This window comes from Neolamprologus multifasciatus, chromosome 16 (assembly GCF_963576455.1).
Source record: "Neolamprologus multifasciatus chromosome 16, fNeoMul1.2, whole genome shotgun sequence".
NCBI lineage: Eukaryota > Metazoa > Chordata > Actinopteri > Cichliformes > Cichlidae > Neolamprologus > Neolamprologus multifasciatus.
This window is the reverse complement of record NC_140454.1, coordinates 10686433-10713823: the sequence shown is the minus strand read 5'-3', so window position 1 is coordinate 10713823 and position 27391 is coordinate 10686433. Positions and strand designations below refer to the sequence as shown.

General features: G+C 41.4%; 1 protein-coding gene across 1 annotated transcript; it reads left to right on the top strand.

Annotated features, from left to right (window-relative positions):
• Window positions 1–3119: 3119 nt before the first annotated feature.
• rftn2 (raftlin family member 2) lies at window positions 3120–26438 on the top strand. Its single transcript, XM_085136261.1, has 9 exons — window positions 3120–3586; window positions 15358–15538; window positions 18182–18290; window positions 18506–18680; window positions 18862–19080; window positions 20981–21087; window positions 22253–22356; window positions 22444–22525; window positions 23421–26438. Exons 1-9 carry the CDS (start codon window positions 3448–3450, stop codon window positions 23604–23606), a joined length of 1302 nt encoding a protein of 433 aa, XP_084992387.1. The 5' UTR covers window positions 3120–3447; the 3' UTR covers window positions 23607–26438.
• The last annotated feature ends 953 nt before the right edge of the window (window positions 26439–27391 follow it).

Below are 27391 nucleotides of genomic sequence, written 5' to 3'. Positions count from 1 at the left end.
CAAGCTGCTTCCTTCCTTTGTCTCCTTCCTTTCGTTCCTTCAGACCAAACAATAGTTAGCATGAGTGAAAACATCATTAACGAAGCAAAAACAGGCACGATATCAATTTAACCTCCTCGGACCTGGCGCCCACATATGTGGACATCGCATTTTGGATTATTTAGACTAAAATACTCAATTTTGCTCTACATGGGCCTGATATCCACTTACGAGGACATTATACTGCTACTGTTCTATGAAAATTTTAAACAAATATCCTCATATGTGGCTCTTATTTTTCTTAAAAACAAAAATATGGTTAAAAAAAATCTGGTAATTCTTTGTTTTTACATTCATCGGGCCCCAATATGCCCAAATATCAAAGAGAAATTAAAAATGCATGTCGTGGAAGAGTTCGGGTCTTAGGAGGTTAAATTACACCATAATTATTTTATATATTAATAGGTGCCTGCTAATATAATCTTACTGTGGTCTGTAGTCACTTTAATAAATGTTTTATAGAAAACTAACATTTCTAAATTATGTCAGTTTGTATTATGGCTGTCACAAAAAAAGCATTTTTTAATCTCTAGTAGCTCCTACACTGCACAGCCTTTCCACAGCATCTACTCTTTCATATACATATGGTGAAAACTCTCTTCTAGAGTCCTCTGCATTGATTGTTGCCAATGATGCACTTAAGGAGGTACCCAAAATGTAAAACACCTACTTGAGACACAGATAAAAAATAACACTTTATTCATGTGTTAGAAGATCATATTGCATGGGGTGGTGGGGGTTGGAGGACTTAGGAATAGAGTTGGGGTCCCACACTCAGGAGATATAAGTTGGGGTTTTTCTTACAACTTGCGCCAGAGCTCTGAGGAAGTGGCACTAATATGAAAACTATTACCAAGCTTTTAACACAGACTAAAAGGCCAGCTGTCTCACAGTCTGTCTGGCAACAGTTTAGGGTTTCAGTGCACCAAACGCTCAATAATCAGTCAACATTAACAGAGGGAACATCGAGTGAGGGAAATACTCCACATCACCTGCTCTTCACTAATGTATCCAAGACACTGTGTAGTTCCCAGAGCCACGCGCACAATCACTGAACAGTTTGTCGCACCTCCGCCTCCCTGTCCCGCTGTCAGCCATCTGCCCATCTGCTTTCACTGACATAGCTGCCGGTGCGTAATTTAATCAGAGCCCTTTTTACCAGCATGCTCGTGTCACACTGTATGGATTCACACTCTTTAAGCTATCTGGAACTGAGAGGCTGACTGCTGTCGCTTCATCTTTGGGTGCTAATTAAAAACATCTGGAGCAGAGCTGGAGGGCAGCAGAACATGTGGCATCAAACTGCAAGGCTGAGCCGGTGACCCCTGCACACACCTTCACAATGCTGACCTAAGACCTCTGTCACTCTGTGATTTCCACTGAAGACCATTAGGAGTGCAGAACAGCAGGCTGATGCACAGGAGGCGCCCTCATTAGTGACGGAACGACACACATGACATTTTTCCAAAGAACTGCTCCTTAATAATGTGTTTGACAGTTTAAGCTGGGTCACACGTCTCCAACACCTGAATTTCTCTCTGGTTTCCGCTCTACTTGTTATTATTTTTATGATGACAAAAACTTCTAACTCAGACTCTCTTTAGTTATTTTGCTGTTGTTTCATTATTCAGAAAGGATGAGTGTCTTTGAGTACTAAAAGTTACCCAACAATTCTCTTTTAAGTCTCTTTAGTCAATATCTCTGAGTCATAATAACTATCATAAGAGGCTCAAAATGCTGTAAACATGCTTTCATCGTTATGGCCAAAGGAGGGAGGAAAAACATGTTTCAGCATAACATTTGTCACTGCAGTGCAACAAGTTATTGTACTGAAGTCAGTAATCACTTTACGGTTACAATTATCTTGTTGCTTGCATCACAAAGGTTGTTGAGTTGTCTACACACCAGCATCAAATGTGTCCTTTTCTTCCTGCTCATTGTGCTACAGACAGCTGATTGTGGTTTGTGTGCAGTGAGGAGGACAGTGGTGGAGTGGTATCTAAGCAGAAATTTGCAGATTTTTATTGCAGCACAGGACAAAGTGCAACGGTAAAGTGCAAAATGCATCAAAGTATTATACTGCTAACACAACATCGACTGTTTGCAAACATCTGCTGAGGGACGAGGAGTCAGGCTTGTTGCATTGTAGACTTCGTTTCTACCTGTACATGTCTCTACGGTGGAATCACCATGGGGACACTGAAGTCTCTTTGCACTGGTTTTAAACCACTTTTTGCTTTATGTTAGCAGCATTGTGTTCAAACTTAAACAATAAAAGAAAGGGTGTATGTGTTGGCGTGGAAGACTGTAATGGTATGTGACACTTCAGGTCATGTTAGTGAGTAAAACAAACATGACGTAATGAGTAGTGTAATAAATTACTTTCTTCGGAGAGTAAGAAAGTAATGCATTGATTGACTTTTAAGAAAAGTAAAGTGTAATGCTTTATATTTTCGACTACGGACCCCAACAGTGAAAACGACAACAAACAGAAAGAAAACCTTCAATAAAAACGCGCAGAACAACACAGAGAGACACATAATGGCCTCCATGAAGCAAACAGACCAAAGTAAACTAAAAAGAGGCTTTAACACCCGCACAGTCTTTGAAAGCAACACAACAGCAAAACAGAAAGCACAAGAAAGCAGGAAACATACCCTTTTAGTCATGGTCGTCGGTTCTTGGGTGCTTGGGTCTAGGTTTTTGTTCTGTTTGGTTCAGAGAAGTAATTGATTCATTCAGTTTTCTTATAATAGTATAGCATATAATAGTAATATTTAGCATTCCCTTGTGCTTTTAAGTTTTGATATTTACTAATGTTATGATCTCAGACTACACATGAGCAACAAGTATAAGTTTTTATGGCAGCTTTTATATTGATACTTTTTATACTTTAAATATTTTATTGTTTTTATTATTCGCCAAAAATGGCGAAGGTATGAAAGTGAACCACTTAATGAAGCAAAGCAGTAGTGTTTGTACAATCCTCAAACCCTTCAAATGTAATTGAAATGAGCCGTTTCCTGTTTTTCCTATTTTATTTTGAAATTGTAGCGGAAGTTGTATTCTTGGCGCGTTTTTGCTAGCTTGTTTGTAGAGGGAAACTTTTCTCCAAGGTTCGCGCTCCTCCTCTTCACGCTCCTGACATGCAGCCACTTCAGCGGCGTACTCTTTAAGCATTAGCCGCTTTACGAAGTCATCTCTCGGGCTTTTTTCACTTCTTTCTTAAAACCACCGAGCAAAAGCCTTCCCTGCTATTTTTCAGTGGAAATTCAAAATAAATTCCAAGGAATCAACAGCGTGGACCGAGGCGGGATGGGGCGGTCCGGTTGAAGTTGCGAGCTAAAGACAGGCTGAGTCTCCTCCGGTGCTCCCACCACAGTAACGCCAGTACCCGCCTTGGAGGCCATGGGCTGCGGCTTGCGGAAACTAGAAGACCCGGAGGATAGCAGCCCCGGGAAAATCTACTCCACCTTGAAGAGACCGCAGGTGGAGACCAAAACAGACACCGTGTACGAGTATGTACTGCTAGACTTCAGCTTGGAAGGTAGGCGTGTGGCATATTTAATCCATCAATCGATTAGCTGACAGAAAATGTCTTGTTTGGAGATGTCCCATCAGTGTTTTAGAGCTGCACATATTTCTTATAACGATGATATTCATCCTCTGTTGCTTCACACTCAGAATACAAAATACAGCAAAGATAAACGGACTGACAGAAAATGATCCACTAACAGTTTCTGATAGCCCGTCGCTTTTTGTGTTGCAACATCATATTCATGAGCACATAGCAGGTTTTCTTTGTCTTAACAGAAATCTATTTGCGTAATCTTATTGTTTATACTGATATTGGAACATGTTTTCACTATGGGTATTTTTACTGTTTTATACAACAAATGATTCATGAGAAGAATTTTACATTTCACTTTTAACATTTTCCAAGTGCTTCAAAGTTGAAACGATTAGTTGATTAATCAATTGATTGACAGCAAATGGATGGCAACAGTTTTGGTGGATTCTTAACTGATCCACCAAAACAAATGAAGAACAAATGAAGCAACTTAAAAACAAACAAAAATATCATTGTGTTATTAGTGTTTTTATTATTATTATTATTATTATTATTGTTAGTGTCTGCTCAGTGATTGACTTTTCCTCCTGTCACCATGTCACAGGCTGGGCAGGGCAGAGTCATGTGACAAGATACAATGGGGGAAGTATTAACAGAATTTAAAACCAACAACAGTAATCAACACGGGCAGATTATATCAGTTAGAGGATCTGAAGAGGTTAATTTTTAGCTAATCTCCCAGCCTTACAATCAAGTATGCTGTGACATGTTCTTGAGCTGAAGCAGTGATTTGATTATTCAAAATGTTGATTGAACATTTTTGGTCAGCTGTTGTAGCTGTAGGCTTGCTGTCAGTTTTTCAAATTAAAAGGACTAAACATTTGGCTGTTTTTTGTATTCTCCTCTGTTTTATAAATGTATAAAGTGCATATTTTTGGGGCTGTTGCTTAGATAAGACAAGTGCACCTAATTCAGTTGCAGTTGCATCTCTAGTTTGCTTCTGGTACCTCTTACACTGGCCTCAAAGTAAACCATTGTTGCTAATTTTAATGGACCCTTCAGCTGAACAAATAGTTCAGGTTCTTTCCCGTTTCCTCTTAACAAAAGCCTGAAAGTGTTCCTTTTTCTAATTGAAGCATTCCTCTTGTTTATTTGGCCCTAAAATAACCATAAATAGCAGACGTTATGATACTGTAGTTTGTTATTCCCCGGGGAAAAGTGTAATAAAAGCACCTTACAGCCAGACAGGAAGCATCTGATGTCCAGATCACTGTTTTAGAAAAAAAGGAGCTGACCTGTTAGTTTACTTTCAAGTGTTTAGCATACATGTAATGTGTTAGCATCTAACTCTTGGTTTCTCCTGGTAACAGGGCTGTTTGCCTAGCCTATCATGAAATAGGTCACCCAAGGTTTTTGTTTTTGTGCCCTCCTCCCTGCCTTTGCTAGTCACTTGTTACCTCAGCAAACACACGGACACACAGATTGACATACCTTCTTATGCAGTTAAATGCAGCATCCTTCCAGAGTAAACAACCCCAACTGCTCTGTTGTGGAGTTTCATTTGAACATATGCGAAGGTTGCTGTTTTTCAAGGCTAATCCCTTCATCTGGTCTCCCGACTGGCTGTTTTCACTGTGACCTATTTGGAAGGAAATGGTGATTAAGTTCTAAATGGGAGCTGAGCACGTAAACGTCAGGCCAGCACAATGATGAATCGGGGGAGAAGTACTGCGGTCAAAGTTAGAGGAGGCCAGGGGAGCAAAGTGCTCCTGTTGTGCTGTCTGCAAGAAGGTAGCAGTAGAAGCTACCATTGTCTGAGATGTCATTATTGACCGATAAAGCTGCAGATTTCTCTGCACTATTATAGTTACTATTATAATCTTTATTATTTTTGTAGTAGTAGTAACAGTAGTAGTTTTGTGAAATGTATTATAAAATTAGTGGCTAAGTATAGGATTTTTGTTTTTTGCTAATACGCCACCTTAATGTTTCATTAAGATTTTAATGAAACTGTCACTGCCTTAGATAGTGACAGTTAACCATAGTATCTGAACACAGCCTTAAACATTAACATTACTTATTAAATATTACTTAAGCAGTAATATTGATCCGTATAACACTGATGGAATATTTGTTCATCAGAATCAGTACTTTTACTTTAACTGCACTTTACCAATAATACACAGTCTGACTTGTAGTAAGGTGTTTTCGTAGTGTGTTATTGGTACTTGTATTTAAGGAACGGTTCTAAAAAGTAGTTCAGATGGCGATTAACTTTATTAGTATACTTTAGATACTACATAACATATGGTTGAATAAAAGTAACAGGTTCGTTGGATTGTTCTATATGTTCTGTGGAATCTTTAATGTTGCCATGGGAATTTTTCTTGTTGACAGCTCTGTGTATAACCCACCAGCAGTGGGTTCATGACCCACTGTGGAAAATTATTTTAAATCTTCTGGTTCTCTGAGCCAGTCATGAGCGGGCAGTCATGGGTTTTGCCCTCAGACACACTTATAAATACAGTATTTTAGACAGAGTGTGTGTGAGTCATAGATCTACTTTAGACAAACTCTGGTTCACACGAGTTACAACAATAATGAGCTTTGTGAGGAGTCCTTGCTTCACAATGGATTCATTTCTGTAACACAAAATTAATTTGTGCTCAGCAGCAAAGTGATGGATCACACCAGGACTAGTGGGCTTAAATGACAATAAGAGTATTAATAAACAATCTGAAGTTATCCTGTAAATCTAGGTCACTTATATCTCTATCAAACCTCGACACGAGGCTCAGAAGCGCTGCATGTTTATGACTGTTTGTCTGAAGGTGGCTTCTTTTCTTTTGTGAGTTAAGTGTGAGAATAGCACATTAATGTTCAGCCTTCCTGTATTCTTGGATCCGTGTCATAGAATCTCACTTGAAATGTGCAAATATCTCTTGCTGAGTGTGAAGCTCCATAATTGGCACAGCTAAAGATAAACTGGAATGATTCCAGTCTGTGAAGGTCTAGTACAGACTGTTAATCTCCCCATTTTATGATTTTGTATATTTAAAAAAGGGGGGTCTGTAGTGGTTTAGTCAGTTGGATTTCTTCTTGCCAAATGAGCCACGAAAATGATCCTCAAAAAGCCAATCTGTGCCACCAAATGTGCACCACATTTACTGGCTGGTGATCAGATTTCAGTTGGATTTTTTAAGGACAGATTTTATCTAGGTTTAATGTTTGAGAGCATGACTAACATTCCTGATGAGCACCTGGCCTGCAGATGTCTTACAGCCACCAGAGGTCAGGTTGAACTGTATGCCTGTGCATATTTATTTATGAAACGCATCAAATCAAATCACTTCTATTGTCACATCACATGTGCTGGTACACTGGGACAGCACATGTGGTTCACTGGGTATCTTTATGTTTGTTTAGTATTTAAGTAGATTTTTGTTAGTACCTCTAAAAATTGTTGTTTGTCCAGTATTATGCCAAATGCTGGGAAATGTAATATGCAAACATAGGAAACATCCCACAGTGAAGTGCACTAGTGAGATTGTGGGGCAGCGAGCAAGTTGGCTCTCATCCAGTTGTAAAAATATTTAAATGTAACATTTCTCATTTTGCCCAGAATACTGTTTATTCATTTAATTAGTTTGTCAGTAATTTGGCTCATCCTGAATAAGGTTGAGTTACACTGGATATTGGTGTCTCACTGGCAAACAGGAAGTGACACATTACAAAGCTGTATGGTGGAGGCAGGTAGCTGCCCCTCTTGGTGCTGCTGGAGCTCACTTCCTATTAAAAGGGCGTTCGTTTTCACCTCACTGTTGCCAAGTGCTGCTCACAGTCCTGATCATTGTTGTTTTTCTAATGTATAATCACCTTGACACAGCTGTTGTCCTGAACTGGTGCTATATAAGTAAAACTGAACTGTATCCTGCTGAGACTGACTCAACAGTACTCTGAACAACCCAAATGTCACATTTTGGGTTTAAGAGCTTTGCTCGTTGTTGTTAGCTCAGCCTCACTGCTTTCTTACTGAACAGAGCAGAGAGGGTGAGTGTGGTGCCTGTGCTGGGAAAACAAGACCTCATTGTTAAAGGGTCCTGTCCTTGGCTCAGAGGGCCTTTTTGAGGGAAACAAAACCCACTAAATATGTATGAAAATCTTTAGTTTTTTTTTTTTTTTTTAAATGAAATTCTACCCCTTGTTCAAGGACATCATCACCTCTCCTTGAAGCAGTGAAGCATTTCTGGGACACGTAGTGGCAATCACACACTCACACACCCATCATTTATCTCCCAGTGCTCCCAGTCAGCTTGGCCTGATTCCACTTTGAGAGGAGACTGGACTTGGGGCCTGGAGCCCGAGGCAGTACATCAAAGTGCCTAATGGCTAATGCTTCCTGAGGTTATCACTAGCAGAGGGATATATATATATATATATATATATATATATATATATATATAATTATATATATATATATATATATATATATATATATAAGTATGCATATTGTGTTTCTGTAGGGGAAAGAAAGCATGTCGAGCTGAGTCTTTGTAGTTATTGATCTTTTCATAGCAAACTGCTCACAGTGCATCTTACAGCTGGACAGCGCTGAGCATCCCGATCATGTCATGCCAACAAACTTGCACCATCTCCCTGGCTTTCACACTAAAATTCAGAATTTCCATCTGTAAATGAAACTTTCTAAAAATGTTTTAAATGATGGCTAAATCATCTCTAAGATTATTCCTCTTTGTTTAAGCATGTGTTTACACTTTGTCTATGGGTCATCTTTCCTTTGCACTGTTTACCTCAGCTGTAGAGATGCTACGAATCAAGAAGGTGCACAGAAAAATAATAATTAAAAAAAATAATTACAAAAATTATATATAGCTCTTTATTTAAAAAAATCAACATATTCTTAAAACCTGAGAGCTTGTTTACGACTTCCTGAATGAAGAGAAAATTATTATTCTTCCAGAAACAGAGCGTCATTAAGCTTAACTCAGCCTGTCACATAAAGTGATGGATGATGTAGCCTGTTGTAATAGTGGACTTAAATGGGCTCATATCAGCTACACAGTAAACATCCCAACAGATTGCTGGTGTTACCTTCGCTTTTTGAAACAGTTTTCCGCGCAGTTTGTTTTCTTATGTTTGTTTGTCCCAAATACAAATGCCAGGTAGCTTTATAGGTTCCTGTGTAGAAGCTCCTTCAAACTCCTGTTTGTTCTTGTAACAAGTGAGTTACTCCTGTACAGGCTAGAAGCAGTGTTGACAGAAGAATAGCCTTGTCCTGTATTTCCCTGCTCATGGACTAGCTTTGTGCAACAACTGAACAGGACTGAGGGGAATCAGGGAGTAGATGGTGATGTAAGGTGACGTGAGGACCACATCAATAAACTGGAGAATGGTTGGAGTGATGTTTATTCATGACTGACGGTGATTTCAATCGCCTTCCTCTGAGAGAGGATTGGGTTGTGAAGTGGTTTGACTGACCTCAGCCTTAGATGACTGTCCCAGTTGTGATGAGGCGTTTACTGTTTCTGCCTGCCAGGTCTATTTATTATCTACAGAGGGTAGCGCAGTTGTCTGTAATCTCAGTCTAATCCTAGTATTTAAAGGTCCACGACAGATCCTTTCAGATTAAAGTTTGTGTTTTAAGTATTAAATTTGAAGGAGATTTCAAGGACACTGAAAGGTAATGCAGACCTAAAAATGTAACCATGAATGACATGAATGATCTGAATAATCTGAAATGATCCATATTGAAAGTACATTTGTTGTTTTTTGTTTTTGTTTGGTTGGGGGGGGGGGGGTTTGGGGGGGGGGGGTTGATGTTAGGAAAGCTAACATTAGCATTGAGCACGTTAACAGCCAACAGTCAGCGGTCATGCTTACTGGTCAACTGAGAAACAGAAAGCTGCTTTCTGCAGATGCACTGATGTAGTATTCAGATCTGCCCCTGACTCAAAAAGCTGGAGATGATGACAGGAAACCATCTGTGGGCCTCATTTTTTTACATGGTGTGTTTGAAGCAGTGGACTGGTTTCTCCAGCAGGAGACATTACATGGTGTAGGAAGCTGACATCAAATAGTCAGCAGTTTGGAGGTATTTGTTTCCTATAATTGATGAAGCGAGTTAACAACTAAAGAGCTCATTCAAGCTGTTTTGGCTTTTCCTCATTTTTATCCAGATCTAATTTTAGGCAAACAGTGATCATGTCAGGACTTGTGCAGCACCCACTGATTTCAGACACACCCTGAATCGCTTTTTTTCTGGCATCAGGTCTGCTGCAGGAGACTGCACACACACACACACACACACACACACACACACACACACACACACACACACTGTTTGTACCATAATCACAGCTTAGAGGTTTGCATTCACCTCTTGATCCTGCTGATCAGTTGCTGTTCCTCACCAGCAGCATTTGTATTTGAAGCAGATGAGCTGATAGTGGCTTTGAAAACTAAAATGTGTCAATTAATATTGTTTGCGTTAATAATCAATTAATAAACATGTAGCGAGAGAGACTTCTGTGCGTGTGTGTGCTAATGAGACACACTGTTTTGTAATAGCATCCTTTTTTGGGGCCGACATTTTTACACAGATTAATTGTGAGACTACGCTGGTATTTAAAAAAAAAACAACAAAAAAAAACGTTACGTTAAAGATAATGACTCTATCTACGATCCATTTACTAGTAGAAGAGGGAATCACCAGACAAGCCAAGATGCCATTTGACAATACTTTGCTCACAATATGATATTGTTTTGCGATTTTTAGTATTTTTCAATAACATGTGCAATTTATCATCTTTTAAAAAAAAAGGTTAATGATGTCCTGAAAGTTAAACTGTCAGTATCAGTTTTATTCAATAATAAGTTATGACATTTCTTTTTTTTTTCTTTTTTTCTTTTTTTGGGGGGTTCAAAGTGAGATTATCAATCACACCAACATTGTTACTAAAACCTGCCATAACATGGAGTCAGTCTGCTATCAGTCTGCAACTGTGGATGGGGTCAAGTTAACATGCAATCTGTTTTTGGAAATACATCAATTAACTGTGATAAATCATTAAAAATCACACAGCAGTCGTCTGTCTACAAAGAAATTCATGTTAAACTATTATTCAAGTCCAAACCTTCAACAATCTCTCTGAGCGACTGCAGTTAGCCCAAAGGTTGCTCTCCCGTTTTCACTTGTGTGAAGTCATGAGGTAGTTTTGTCAGCTAAGTGTGCCCAGTGTTGGCTGGGTGTTTGCTCGGCTCACGATGAGCCCTGAGCATGAGGTGACCCTCTCATTTGTAGTGCCCCAGAGTATTTTGGTATCCCTGTTTGCCATATTGTGATGCTATGCTGGATCTTTTTTATTCCCTCCAACCCTGCTTAATAGAGGACAGTAACTTCACATAAGAATAAAGTTCAAAACTAGCCCCTGTTCTCCCTGTGTGGTATTTATGTGCCAAAGGCATTAATGTGGTGGTCCTCGGTGTCATTCACTGTCTCCTTTGGGAGTGTCTCAGTCAGACAGACATGGACATCAGACAACGGTCTGAGAAAGAAACTTCATCCACGGGGTGGGCGACTCACCGCAGAGGCAGCTGATTTTGTTGAATTGTTGCATACCATTAAATGGGCATTTTAATAAAGGAACAAACTGTTTGTTAATCCCCATCACACGCACACAGTCTTCAAGTGACCTTAATTTGTTGCTTTTACAGTATGATAGATTTCTCTAAAATTAATGCAGAAAGTGTAACTTGCTTTGGCTCTGTAATTCCACAACCTTAGATTTTCTCCCTGCTGATCGTTTTTATTCCTCGACTACAAACGATACAAGGACTTGAAAAAACAGACGTGTTGAGGTTCGTAGTGTGGATGTCGCTCTTCATTTCTTTGCTCCTCGTTGCTAGGCAGCTTTCTCTTTTTCACACCTTCACACATGGGTTTGTGAAATCCGTCTTGTAACCCGCTCCCCCCTCCATCTCCCTTTGGCTTTACTTCCCTTTCTCTCAGCTCTGTCACCCCTCTGTGTGCCCTCCTGTTATTCAACTCCTCTTGAACGGCTTCTACATTTTTACCACGTCCTTTCTAAGCTTCCCTCCTTCATCCCCTCCACCACCTCCTTCTTTTTCTCCCATACCCCACTGAACAGAGGCCTCAGTGTGCGGGTCCATGGGCCAAGTGGCAGCAGAATGAGAGGGGGTGTGAGGATTGAAACGGGGGAGGAGACGAGCAAAAGGCTGTCACAAAAGCCTTGTTTAGAGGTGTATTTGGATGCTAACACAGGCGTCCTGGGAGCACTGAACTCCAGTGGTGGTGGTCTGTTTTTCTGATGTGGCCACTTTATATCACAGGCCTCATTTCATGATACAGTAGCTGCGTCATTAGCCTAAACAAACTATGTAAACCACTATGTTCCGCTAAACAAGCTAACATAAGATGTGACATGATCCTAAACAAGCTAAAATTAGCTTAAACAAGACACATTCCCAGCTTAAAATAAAGGCACTAATATAAAGTACTACATTATGTTAAACAAGAAAACATTAGCTGCTATGTTAGCCTAAACCAGACGTTCCCAAAGTGTGGGGCCCGCCCCCTAGGGGGGGCGCAGAGCCATTGCAGGGGGGGCGCGGCATGAAAAGGGAAAAAAAGAAAAAAAACAACGCTTGGACCCTGCTAGCACGGGCGCCCACACAAAGGCAAAGCAGGAGATGAAGCATAGCTGAATATGTTTCCAAACCAACTTCATTCTAAGCCAAAGACCAGAAAATATGGTGAAGCATATCTTCCCTTTGGTTTCACCTGCACAAGTGCCGAGGTAGGTCTCCTTGCAGGATTGGTTTTCCCTTCGTTGGGAGCAGCGCTGGGCTGTTTAAATCAGGGACAAACAGTATCCCACATTCTTGATTTGTAGTTCACAAACACTTATTGTAAGGACTAACTACTCCTGACATTTTGGAGATGTTAGCTCTTTATACAGTAAAGTTACAGTGGGATACAAATAACATCAGGCTGATCCTGCCACAATTTGTTCCCCGGTTCAAATCACGGACAAACAGCGTCCAACAGTTGTTTATGTCTTTGAACCCATTTTGCACAGGGATTTTTTGAAAAATGTATTGATAGCAATGTTGAATATTATTACACAGAAAAAACAACTACATGTAAAATAATTGCACCGTGAGGCCTCTGCCTTTGTAAATGGAGGGACAGTAACTGCATGTATATGTAAGCCTGTAAAACCTGCAGATAGTCAGATTAACAGTATTTTGTCTCTACCTGCCATTCTGCAATTCATCTCATGTAAGCAATAACGTGCACACAGCGTGACGTGAAAAAAGGCACATACCTTTGACATTGCATGACGAACTCCGTATTCCTCATCCAGTAAACGCAAAAAAGGAGTTTTAAAAAAATCTCCGTTCTCGGTGATTCGAAACGCCGTTTACGTGTGGACGAAACAGCTGCGTTTTCAAAAATACCCGTGTAGGTGTGGACGTAGCGTAAAAGAGTTAGTAGTTTATTTTCTTACTACCTGTAATTTATTGCAGATTACTTGTATTTGCTTAATTGTTTACTAAATGTTTGAGGTGTGAAATAAACCGCAATGGAGCAAAATATGGGTGTGTGTGGTTGGAGGATGTGTTCGTGCGTGCGTGCGTGCGTGCGTGCGCGAGGGGGGGCGCGAACATTTTTCTTGTAAAACAAGGGGGGCCCAGCAAAAAAAGTTTGGGAACCACTGGCCTAAACAATTTAACAGCATGTAAAACAAGTTAATTTTAACTGATATACTAGCCTAATCCTTTGAACATTAGCTGCTACATTAGCCTAAAGAACCGAAGATAAATTGCTACCTTTAAATAAAAGCATTAACAAAAGCTGCTACAATTTCATATTTGTCTAAAAAAAAAACAAAAAAACAAACAAACACACGAGCTAACAGTAGTATAGGAAGATAACTGGTGTAGGAGTCATTTTTCTTGTGCCCTTATCTTTATCGCCACTAGGGGGTTGTATTTCATTTCATGCACTTGTTATGACAGGCAGGTATGAGGTTATTTAGGGTCAAGGTTAATTCTGTTCAGGTCTTAAATATTGACTTTGTTTAAATGGAAAGATAAACGGACATTGCAAAGGAAATAAATGACTCGTGAATATAAATGAAAATGAAGATTTGGCACGGTGAACTGTGACTGAGTGCACGTAAAAGCAACGCCTACAAACAAACAAGTAGCAACCAGTAGCATTAAAATATAGGATTTACTCGGTACAACAGCAATATTCAACTTTTATCATGTACGTCTGATTTTTTTCGTTTTCTTTTTTTTTTTATAATTTAAAGTTCATAAATTACATGAAAACTACCACTTTTTATGGGACTTTCTCCGTGTTGAGGTACTTGGATTCACTTCATTTCATGACTGCTGTCCTGTGCACAAGTTCTCTTTAGAGCTGCATCACTGTTTTCCAGCAGCTGCAATATGTGTTAAATTTAAATTCACCTCAAGCATTGAAAGCGGGGTTTAAGCCCACAGGAATGCCTGTAAACTGTTGCAGCAGTCGCCCGACCCTGGTGTTTACTGGTTTTATTGAGGTTCTGGTGGTCTTCATTCTCATGAAGGGAGCCAGCCAGACAGCTCATTCAGAGGCTGCAGTGATGTCAGCTGCATGCTGGTCTCCCAGGTCTCTTGGGTGTTTGTTCATGAGAATGTGGGGTGAATGCTTTTTTTTCTGTCTTTTACACACACACACACACACACACACACACACACACACACACACACACACACAGTCTTGTTTTCATCGCTTCACAGGCTGTTGCACAGTCTTTCACTCTGTTCCCTAAATTTAAGTCTTATCCAGAGTTTGTCCCAGTAAGGGAGATGGGAATTCCCCACATTGTTTGTGTAAACTTGTATCTCACAAGATTAGTAATACTGTTACACACAACATGAGTTGACATCAGGAGACTGTAACCACATTAACTTTCTACCTAAACATCAGTACCCACCCACAACATGAGTTGTACACAGAATAATGAGAAGTACACACAAAGCTGTGTTGATGCTGACATGCCCTAACCCTCAGTCAAGCTCAGTTAGTGGAAGTTTTGTCAGAACAAACAATGAATCTCCACAATGTGACTGTATAAACAGGAGTAAGGCTCTGAAGGCTCCGGGTCTTTATCATTCGTGTCTCTTCTTTTGTATTTCCTTGTTTTTAATCATCCTTTCTCCAAAATGTGCAAATTGTTTTTTAAAGTCTTGGAATGCTGTGTGTGTGTGTGTGTGTGTGTGTGTGTGTGTGTGTGTGTGTGTGTGTGTGTGTGTGTGTGTGTGTGTGTGTGTGTGTGTGTGTTTGCACAAACGGCATGTAGCCAATCCCCTCTGAACAGTTGCTCTTTGTGGACACAGGAAGTATGGTGATAGCCGCATGGATTTCCAGCCAGGACTTTAGGAAAAATGGCACAAGACTCCGCCATTCACAAACTCTCCAGCTCTCTCTGCTCACTTCACGCCTCTGATGGCTCACAAATGGATCAAATAAAAACAGAAGACAGGCATAGTTTAGAAAGGATCTCTTCCCCTTAAGGCTGCAGAGTCGTAAGGGGAAAGGTGTTTATTTGATGGTAGATCATGGAAGGTGATTGTGTGTCAAAGTCTTCAGATGTGTCATTCAACTCTGAGCGCAGGTTTGAAAACTGAGCAGATGATGTCTGTGTGTGCAGGTAGCCGTCCGACAGTCCAGTATGTGTCCTCGCTGTCTGAGTTGCCTCAGGCCCTACAGCCATACTACACCCAAGGCTACCTCCTGGCTGCACTTCACCCCATCATCCTGTCTGTGGGTCGGACTCGCTCGCTTCCCTTCAGCCTGCTCTACCGCGCCATCCTGGCCCGTCCTAGACCCAGGTACGCCAGTCCTAGTCCAACGTCATCAAATTTATCTTAAAACTGGCCTATTATTGATTTTTTTTTTTCTTGTAAGTCATGGTCAAAGAAAGCTTTTGCCATGATGTTGTCTAGTAGGTATATGAAAGATAAATGAAGTCAGCTGCATATTTAATGCAGATTGCTGATAGGAGGTCTGGCTTGCGTGCTAGCAGAGAGAGGAGACTGTGTTTTGGTTTGACTACTGTTCAGTTTCTGTTGGCTAAAATTCACCTGACGACAGGGATCTCTCAGCAGCCAGTGAGGATGGAGTATGTCTAATCTCTCAAGCCTGCTGGGCTCTGCCGAGGGACCCAAGGGGGCGACAAAACCACCACAAAGAGATATAAAACCCACTGCCAGGAAGGTCAAAACCACAATACCCACACAACAGTCGCAAAGGGACCCAGAATCACCATACACAGCTGAAACAACCGCAAACAGAATAAACATGACTTGACTACAAAGAGAAATGAAACCTCCAAGACTAAACACGACTACCATTCGGAAAAAAACTACCAAGAAACTAAACATGAAACCGAGAAACATAAAACAGCCACCAAGGAAGCCAAACTAACCAGGAGAGTCTAAAAATGATTACCAGCAACACAAAACAACCACAAACAGACTAAATACCAGGAGACTAAAATCAACCACAGAGGAACTAAACATGATTATTAGCAACATCACTGTAAAGTTGCACAAATCAACCAATACGAGGCATGAACATTTTCACACTTTTCTCTCTTGTTTAAACACTCTCAAAGTTCAAACCTTCATAGAAAAATAAGTCCAGTATTATAGAATGAAACCAAAGATCAAACCCTGTTTTCAGGTCCACAACATGGGAATAGAGCAGCTGGAGAGAATTCAACATTAATGAATCAATGGTACGGTAGTGGAGGAAGCAAGAAGAATGGTAACTTCTACCTTCCTTTAGCATGTCCAGAAGTCCCAGTTTTTGTGCAATGGTTAGCATCTTCCTCTGCCTTTTAGGTGCTACCGCAGGAGCTTTTGACAGTGCAAAACGCTTCATTGACATTGTTGTGTTTGTTGGAGAGAAAACTTAAAAAGTGCAGCACTTCAGAGTCACACTGTACCGATCAAAGATTTATGTAAATTTGACAAGCTGAACGCATTCTGTACTGTACAGGAGACACGGCACGAGGTTGATTGACAATGGTCTACAGCTGATCGGGACACAGAACACAATGTGCTGTAAAACAAAACAAAACAAAAAACAACATGCAAAATTGCGCCAAAAAAATCTGCGAATCAGTAAGGCCGCAAAAGGTGAACCACGCTATAGCGAGGGACCACTGTATTACCGTATTTTCCACACTATAAGACACACTTAAAATCCTTTAAGTCCTGACAGTGCGCCTTATGTATGAATTCTGGTTGTGCTTACTGACCTCGAACCGATTTTATGTGGTACACGGCGCGCAGAAATCTGTCAAAAATGTTTTAGTCTGACTTTGGTAAGCTATGAAGCCGCACCGCTTGATGGATTGTTGGAGCATTACAGCTACTGTGGTCTGGAGCCTCACGGAGTAATTTGGGTCCAAAACTCCGTCTGCTTCAGGTCCCAAAGTCAAACGAACACTGCGGCATCACTGAGAGTTATAAACTGTCTAAATTCTTTCATCTTTAATAAAATGATCAGCGTTGCTGCTTTACCAGGTGTAACAATTAAGTTTAACATCCAGGCATCCATGAAAACAGAATTTATTCAATTTAGTTAGACTAGAGTTAGAAGTTAGCAGGAAGTTGGCTCGCTAGCTTCCACCTAAACATGATATAGCATGTTCTGACTGAGAGATTTCTGAAAAAATTCAAACGTACAGCAAGCTATCACTTCCAACATAAATGAAGACATAAAACTAAACAGCAGTGACGTTTATAGGGTTACTGAAGTTGGGCTAGCTGGTATATAATGATGTGCTACGTGATCGCTAGCTACACAGCTATGTTAGCATAACATTAGCACAGTGAAGCTGGAGGATGAACGCTAACTTTTTTCCACTCGATAAAAGTTAACGTGAGGGTTCCTGATGGTTAGGGACAAATGCAATCACATGGCAGGATGCTGTAAACGGACCAAACTTCAGTCAGGAGAACAACTAAGATAATCCATCTACAATGCAAGGTTAGTCATTAATATACTGCAGCAACATGGGAATAGAGCAGCTGGAGAGAATTCAACATTAATGAATCAATGGTACAGAAGTGGAGGAAGCAAGAAGAATGAGTTGAGTGAAGTTTGACTTATCTGACTGGTTTGTTTTGCTTAATGTGCCTTATGGTCTGAAAAATACATAGGTTTGTGGAGCGTTGTGTTGTTTATTCTGTTAGTTGTGTGGGGGGATTTTTTCCTGCAGACTGTGGTGTTATGCTCTTGTATCGAGTCGCTGTCTCCTCATACTGATGAGAACAAAGTGAAACGTTTACCTTCACGTTGAAACGGTGCTACAACGGTCTGTGCGTACTCTTATCACTACAGTAGCAGCAGCCTGCTGAGCATGTAAATGATTTATTTGTTTGTGTCTGCAGCTCTGTGACAGCTGGACTCTGCTGAACAAGTCTCCCTGGGGTCTAACACTTATCTTTGTTATGTGATTTCAGTAAGCAAACAGCATCCATGTATCACAGCGTGCCGGTGCTGAGGGTGGAGGAGTGGCCTTTACCTGGAGACTCGCTGACGGCTGACACTGTCAGAGCACTCATCGATAGGGTCAGCCATCTTTACCGGTGCATTAATCAGATCAAAGGATAAAGAAGGGATTTTTAGTATATATGTTACAATCAAGACATTCTCAATGGATTCAGGATAAATGAGTGGTCAATGTATGATAAAAGCAATAAATAAATACTTTTAATGGCTGAAAAATGTTGGAAAATACATTCACCTCATCTAAACTTCTTAATCTGTATTTATCTTTGCTGTAGGTGAACAGCAGTGCACGGGGAGGGGTTCGATTCATTGGCTCCGTCCTCCAGCAGGTGAGTGGGATCACCAATGGCCGGGTGCACAGTCCAAAGAGGGCCTGTCGCTCGCCTCCACGTACACCTCCTGAAACACTGCCTGGAGACAGAGAGCTGGATGACAACACCTACAGTCCCGGTAAGACAAGATATTCATGTTGGGACTTTCTGACTGGTAGTGTGACCTCAGGTTCACATCCGTGGTGACAATAATGGTGTTATGTGTTAGACTGCCAAATGGTCCTGAACCTTGTATTTTATGTTATTTTTTTTAAGAAAAATGGTAAAATGAGTCATACTTTTGCTCCTTCTCCTTCCAGATTTGAGGTTGCTGGTCTTCTTCCACTCATGGGCTCCTGGCTGTGCTCCTCTGGACTCTCTGGGCTGTCAGTACCACCAGGGGGCACTCTCCATGCGTGTTTCCAGGAAAGGCCACGTGGTCAGTGCTCTGGAGGCTGATTGGTTGGAGCTGACTGCCGCCTACTATCGCAAAGGCTGGTCACTAGTAGACTCCTTTGTTTACTGGGACACACCTAAAGGTTGGTCTTATGGTGGATGTTAAACAAGCACGGAGCGGCGCATGTATGTTTGTCCTCTGCAGGCTTGAGCACTTAAAAACATTAGTCATGATTCCAAAACTAAAAGACTGAAGAAACCTCAGCTGTCCGGTGACAACAGGTATTGTTCAATAGTTTGAAAATGGTCTAAAACCCATTCAGATTCAGAACCAACACCAACTTTCAAAGTCATTGCAAAATCTGATCCAGACCAAAGCCAAGTTTTAAACAAGCCAAAAGTCAGGTTCAAAACCAAGTTTCAAACCATTCTACTATGCCTCAAACCAGAGCCACAGCCAGAAGCCAATCCAAGTCTAAACCAAGTCAAAGATTAGGTATAAAAACATCCACATCCTTATCCAAAACAAGTGTAACAATTTGTTTAACGTCACAGCCCAATACAAGTTATAAGATGGTCCAAAACCAAGTTCAAACTTGTGTATGTGTGTGTGTGTGTGTGTTGTGTACTTATTGTTGTGATTTACATTGCTGTGCTTGAGAGTCACCATCTAACGGAACCAAATTCCTTGTATGTGTCTGCGTGTTTGCATGGCCAATAAACATGATTGTGATTCTTTAGTCCAGCCCAACAACACTGTGTAAAATGGGCCCAAAGTCAGAACCTGTTCCAAATGTTTAACTAGTCTGACGTCAGCTTGAAATCCACAAATGAAACCAGAGTTGTCAAAAAAATGTTAAAAAGACTAAAACAAGTTTGAAATGTGTCACACTGATCTGAAGCCACCTGTGTCACGTTGTAAGTGGACTGATTCTTGTATAGAGCTTTTCTGCTCTCCCAGAGGACTCAAAGCTCTCTGTACAACATGCCACAGGCATCCATTCTTCTATGCTTTTAAGTGCTTACTAACCACATTCATACACATACATACTCCGATGGATGCATCGGAGAGCAACTTGGGGTTATGCAGACTAGGAAGAGCACAGGATCGAACCACCAACCTTCCGATCAGTAGATGACCTGCTCTACTCCCTGTTGTCCAAAACGCTGGAACAACGAGCCTCCCAATAACCTTGAATAAGTCCAAGTGAAGCTGCAGAGCTGTGCTCTGCAGATGAACAGGAAGCGAGGTCGCCAAAGTCGGGAAGACTGCTCCAAATATAGATGCAGTGGGAGAAAGGAGCCAAAACAGGAAGTGACTTTTTTGTGTTTATGTCAGTCTTTGGGGTTTTTGTTTTTTATGAGATAGAAATGGATCGCATATATTTTTCATGTGTTTCATTTTGGCCACAGTTTATTTTGTGCAAACTCGAGTCATACTTTCTAGTCTTTTATGAATCTATTTTAAGTCGTTTTACTGCATGCATAGAATCAGATAACTTGGGTTTGTTATCCTTCTTCCTAATGAATCGGGGAGCATTAGGCAGCTCGCTGATGGTGATGGAGAGGTTTGTACAGACGGACTACAACACGAACCCTCCGCGCTGCTGTCCTCTCACACATGAACACGTGGGAACTCTCAACCTATTTCTAATAACTGGGTCATTATCAACCCAGCGACGCTCTCATTTCCCCAGCAGCTGAAACTAGCTGCAGCAGTGTGAATCATGTATGTGCTCCCAGACAAGGTCAAGAATCTGGTAAATGTTTGATTGTTGTTCTGTACGTTTTCATAGCAGCATTTAGTTGTTTGCTCTTTTTAGCTGTGAAACTGCACAATTAGACCACTTGATGCGCAAAGCTGACTTGCGTAATGTCATCCAGTGCCCTCTGAGCAGTTTCAGTTCCACAACTGTGACTTTATCAATAAGAACCATGCCACACAAAAATATGAAGATGACTTTTTCTGTTTTCACCACAAAAACGTGACCGTGTGTCTTCCAAACAGACGTTTGTGTCACTGCCACTGTTTGTGTGTTTCAGGCGAGCCGGTGCCTCGATCGCTGGAGGGATTGTTCGTGTACGAGGAGAGAAGCACGTCTCCTCCTGCCAATGACACAATTGTTGTCGAGCAGTGGACCGTCATCGAGGTCAGTGAGATTTTTGGAGAGATGTTTGTGGAACAGAGATGTTTTATCCACTCTTTAAGGGCAAGCTTAGGTTAAACTGTGAGGCTTAAAAAAGACCAAAAAAAAGTTCTTTTTGAACATTAGTAGCTTTTAACACAGTTTGAGATAAAAAATGACCCGTATGTGTATGTGTGGTTAACATTGTGAGCACCTGGGACAGAATTAGAAAGTCAAATAGACGGTTTGAAGAGTTTGAAGCTGGTCGGCTAATGAGGCATCTGGTTTTTTATACCTTCATACCTCCTCACATTATACACCATATGACAGTATTTATCTAATCAATAGAAATCATTGTAGTGATGGATTGGGTGACTTGATAATTCCACGTTGTTACTTTTGCTGTCTGGCTTTACAAATATTCGTTTGGTAAACTTATAATGCCATTAATGCACAACTCACCGTGTCATTACACCAGGGATCGGTTAAGAGCAAAGCACAGTGCCACAAAACATATTTAGGCATGAAAGTGAAGAAAAAGCATCATAGCAAATCCAGTCTGGAAACTGAAATCAACTTTTGTTAAATTCTGTAGTTTCTTCCACTGATTTCATTTTTATTAAATAGATTAGTAACTGGTTAAATAAAATAGTTTCAGGAGCCACAGGTTTGAGACCTTTGCTGTGCTTACTGGTTGAGGACCCTGACATGACACCTTAGAGCAGAGCTGAGGTCCAGTGTGAAGTGTTATACCCTTTAGACGTGACTCTAGAGGCAAAAAATTGCGCAGCTTCTTCCATGTTTGTTGGCTCTAAAATACTCCCAAACACTCTTTGTTTACTAAGCACAAACCAGTCGTTCTTTCACAGCTCTCTGAGCTCAGCTGTCCACTTTATCAGTGTCTCTATCATTGCCAGCTTTTCATTCCTCAGTATAGACCAATCATCATAACTACATCGCATTTCCAAGGAACTCCTGAGAGACCAGATCCTGGCCCCCTAAAGCAGGTGTGCTTTGGAGCAACTGGCTCTCAAAGGCTCCCCTTAATGACCGGCTCTAAAATAATCAAATGTTTAACATGGAATCAAGCCAGAAGTGGTGTTTACTGAGACTCACGGCTGGCTCTTAGCCAGAGAGGTTGCTTTTTCTGAGCCCTTCTGTGATATCTGGACACGTTGCTCTCCTGCAGGACTCCAATGTGAAAACAGATTACGGGCCACTCCTGCACACTCTGGCTGAGTTTGGCTGGCTGCTCACGTGCGTGCTGCCCACACCCATCATCCGGCACGACAGGTAGAAGAAGATGCTTTGAAGATGTTTTCTCTCCTGAAACATGTTTTTCAGTTGCATTTCTGACCATGCTCCCGTTGATGTGTGCAGTGACGGGAATCTGGCCACAAAGCATGTTGTATTCCTCCAGAGGCCGGTCAGAGGTCAGACAGCCGGACAGCCGAGGAACCAGGTGAGACCTTTTCCACATTCGCTATGGCCAAGAAACATGATGAGGCAGCTGAACGTTAAGCAAATGTTTAAATGGTCTTTAATCTGCATGTGGCATCAGCGTTCTCTGTTGGATAGACCTACAAAAGCCTTGTGCAGCAGTGAAAGAGGCGAGCTGGTGAACATGTTGGGATGTTAAGTAACTTCAGAGCAGCATAAGACACTCAGGTGCAGGTGGAGACCCGAAACAGAGCTAGAATAGACATCACTGCACTCAGCGATGTCAGTCTTGTGCTCCTGCTTTCCCAAAGTCAGTTTGGTTTACAGTGTGTGTGAGGAGGTTGTAAATTCAGACGCCAGCAGGGATGCAAATTTCCCTTTAATTTCCTTACCCAAGCCAGCATTTCATAATTCCACCTCTCAGCTTAGCTTCCTCGCATTAAGCTGAAGAGTTTTCTTTCTTTGGGATTTTCAAGAAAGCACTTCTAAACATGCTACTTTTCTTTAGAAAGTATACATTGCTTTTATTTAATGTTGTGACTGGAGAACAGCAGCAGTGTTTAGTGGAAGTAAAGAGCTGACCTGTATTACCAGCATCACCCAGATGAAGATGAATGAAAAATGGCTCTGTTGGATAAGCAGGAATATCCTCTGTGTGGCTAAAGTCCCCACTGGTGGAGAAAGTCGGTACTACTCTGAGTTCACTGCAGGTGATGGCTGCAAACTCGTAGGAGGGCAGAAAAACAAATCAGCAGTTACCTGGAAACTATTCCAGGTGTAGTTTTCATGAAGCGGCTTTATTTATTTCAGTCGCCAGTCTGCAGAGCCGCCCTCAAGAAAATCTGTCTTTAGATTTTTCATCTGTGTCATTTCATGGTCTGTTATGGGTTCTGACTTGTGTCCCTCTCTGTCTCCAGTCTGTGTCCAGTCACTCTGTGAGTCGGGCAGCCAGCAGCCCCGACCCTCCAGACACCCTTGCTCTACCTGCGGGAGGCATCGGGGGATTCCCAGTGTTCGGAGGAGGGTACCCCAGCTCCCTATCCCACATGGAGGAAGGTGGCTTTGAGCAGGACGAGGGGAAAGCTGAGGTCACCTGTATGTAAGCAGGTGCAAGTACCCAAGCAAAGAGATATGAACTGTGGAAGGTTCAGACTATTCACCATCTGACAGAGACTTTAATGTAGAGGAGCTCTGCACTTTGAAAATGTTGTTAACAAAGCCATAACGAGAAAGCGGTTGGACTTAGATGTGCAGAGTGATGCACGCCTAATAACAGGTGCTCCCAGTATTATAAAGCACAGAAAATATGTTAATGTTATTGTGAGAACTTGAAGGAGCGGGGCTCTGCTTTCTGCTTACAGTCTGGAGTTATGCTCCTTCACAGCTCAGAAACATACTGAAGCAGGAAGAAATCTAGTTTAGTTTAAAGTTATTTAGAAAGAGTACAAAAAGTGATGTGGAACTATGACTAAACATAATAGGAAAAAGTCACAGGCAGTTTTGGTTAAAAGGGCCTACTTGTTCTTACTTCAACCCTCTAAAATCCATGTTTCCTGAGAAAGTTCATGAATGTCAGCTTTAGATTTATATATCAGTGAGACAACATCCTTCAGTCAAGTAATCAGTTGTCAGTAATAAATGTATTCCAGAAACTGTGAAAGGAAAAAGAAAGTAGCACATTCCAGACTTTGACATATGACCGGTGACCTCAGCTTGAAGTGTGTGGATGTAGCTGCTCGGTGCGGCTGCCATCGTCCTGTGTGATCACTGTGTGGTGTCAGTGGCTCTATTAGGTTTAATATTGTACACGATGGAGCTCGATCAGTAGAAATTTGACTTGTTCTTTCATAACTGGTTTAAAGCCCCAGCTGTGTGCGCTTTCTGCTGGCGTGTGTGTATAACTGACTTTCAGTCAGAAAAGCAGCAGAGGTTCAGCGTCTGGACTCGGAGTCTTTTTTTCTCTCTTTGCTAATGTGCTGCTCATAAAAATCGACGAGGAAGACTCCTGGAGCCTTGAGGAAGATGCCGGGGTGGTGGAGGTGTTGCGCTAGCACGTGGCGATGCAGGGCAGCAGCTCTGACGTGTGAAAGGAGGAGATGGGAGCATTTGGAGTTTAAAGGTGAACTGGAAGTGTGTGTCAGGTGTGTGACGTGAGGAGAGTGAGAGGGATGTTGGTGTGCGTGACACAGGGCAACTGGAGCACCACTTCAGTGTGTAGCTCTTACGCTGTGATGAAGGCTCTGTGCTGAAAACATACAAGGTATAAATGGTGGGCGTGGCTTCTTTGTCTGAAAAGTGAAGCAGACACACAAGTGCCTTAAACCTGCACTCTTTCTAATGGCCACCGGGGGGTGATACCAAAGGTTGCATGTCCTATACAAGTCTATGAGGAAACAGCCCCCTGCTTGGACCTCTATAAACACGAGTTCAGTGACGTATTTTGGATCGTACTGATGAAAACGCTCTTTGTAAAGTTTGGTCACTCCAAGTGTCAGAGAGGACGACTCATACAGTCGGTGAGCACATGGTCTGAGTCAGAGCTACACCCACAGCTCATTACATCAAAGTTCTGATGATGAGGTCATCACACAGTTTACATGTTTTGGAATACATTTATCTGGTATTTAGCTCTCCACTGAAGTTTTGTCTCTATTGTCACATATGATGTTTCACAATTGTTTTGTAGTTTCACCAGGTAACCACACAAAAAGAGAAAAATCACTGAACTACTTGAGCCACCGTACAGATATGTAGTTAACCTATGCACCTCCCCAGTACATGATGAAAGCGAGGTGCCTGAAACAGTATATTTGTACAGAAAAGCCTATTTGTCTGAGATGTTACAGCTTTTTCAGCTATTACTCTGGAAATCATTCATACAGCTCATCGTGTTTAAAAGTATTATTTTTCCTCCTTCATTTTAAAGGTACTGCTAATATTCCTGCTGCTTTCCAGACATTCAGTGTTACACACATCCTAAATGGATGGAGGGCTCTTTTTCTGCTGTTGTGCATGTGTGTATAAGTATATTAGATGATAAGTGTATTTGTCTCATTTATATAAAACATTTCTAAAGCTGAGCTTTGAAATAGAAGCGATCGATGTCGTTTGCAGTCTGTGATGCACAAATACAAGAAATGTGAGTTAAATGCCACAAACATGAATTTCTAACAGGTGCCATGTTCTGTGAATAGTATCAAAATGTTTTTTTAAAAAAGACCCTGGAAACTAATTTTTCGAAGGGAGATTTGAGATTTCAGGATGAGGGAGAGCTTCCATGCCAATTCCTGATTAAACTATTGTTTGTTCTGGGATTTTACAAAGGGAAGTTACTTTATAATAGGACACAAATGGGACAAAAATATGGAGTGACCTTATGAATCAGGAATGACTTTTAAGCGGACCTGTTCTTCTCGTTTTCAGCAGATTTGATCTTGGACTGGTTACAACAGTCACATTGCACTATTCACAGTGAACCGTTCTTATTATCGCTGATCTTCAGTTCATCCCGTCTGAAGCCACTTTTAGCTTCCTTTAAGCCAGCTTTATTATGATTGGCTGCCCTTCGTTAAGCGTTTACAGGTGGGTGGGGCTTCTGTGCTTGCAGCCTGAGGGGGCTTTATTAGAGCAAACAGTAGAAATGGCCAACGTGTACATACCCTGAACTCATTATGTTAATGTTTGCTTTGTTTAATGAGCTCGATGATCAGAACAGTGCGTCAGGAAATGAAGAAAGCAGAGCAGGTCTCCTTAAAGATCAACTTTCAGGTTAATCTGAGGACTTTTATAAATAAGGTGCTGTTTTACTTTGAATGGAAATGTATTAAATGGGTGTTCACTGTCAGTATTAATATTCTAGCTTTTCCCTCTTCCGAGAGTTGTACATTTCCCTTCCTTTATCGTGGCTGTTATTTTTTATTAAACAGTATTTCCCATGTCTGACTCACTGATTAACCACACGACCACACACACACACACACATCTGAATAATAGTCTTTTTGTTTTTATTAACAGACATGAAAATGTCAACAGTAACAAAAGATTTTTTTAGTCCAATAAAAAAAAATAAAGTGGGTTGGATCAGGCTCCTCCCACAAAATAACTTAATGAGGGAGAGGGTAAAAGAAGGTTGTGCTCTGACATGTAAATGTGGCCGATGTTCTCTCCTTCCTGGATGACTTATTGAATGCTTAAAGCAGCCAAACGTTGCCCATTGCTGCAGGAGATGAGAACATCAGGCACACTGGACACAGTATTATGAAGTGGGGACATGTCACGATGCAGGATCAGAGTTAGCCAAACAGCCTTCCTATACACGTCAAAGGCCGAAGAGACTATCTGACTGCTAGTACACATACAGAGCTAAGAGATTACGGTTTTCTTTGTTCACTAACACACGAACCGCACACCTACATTGTGTTTTAATAGCATTAGTAAGTCAGCAGGCTAATTTAGTGATCCATCTCATGGGACACCCCCAAATCAGACTGGTAGGCAATACAAGCAAAAAGAACAGAAGCAGTCAGGAAAAAAGTGCACAGAAAACATGAGTGAATTTAAACGGGGAGGAGTGGCAGAGGGTTTATATACACAGAAGGAGGGAGAGCTGTCAGTGTGGGCCTTTCTCAACAATACAGGTCACCATAGTTACAGAGGCTTTCTGCAAATCCAGCTGCCTGAGGAAGATTAGCCTGCGATGTCCAGAGCGAGAGGCAGCGTGGTGTCACGGCTCCATCGCTGCTGAGGATGGATGAATACCTGCAAGAACAGCTTCGTGTTCTATGCTCGGTACACTGTGTTATAATGTAGACAGTCAAAGTGTGTGGGAACTAAAAAGGGCTCCAAACGTTAGCCAACCATACAAAACACTGACTGCAAGCTTTAAAGC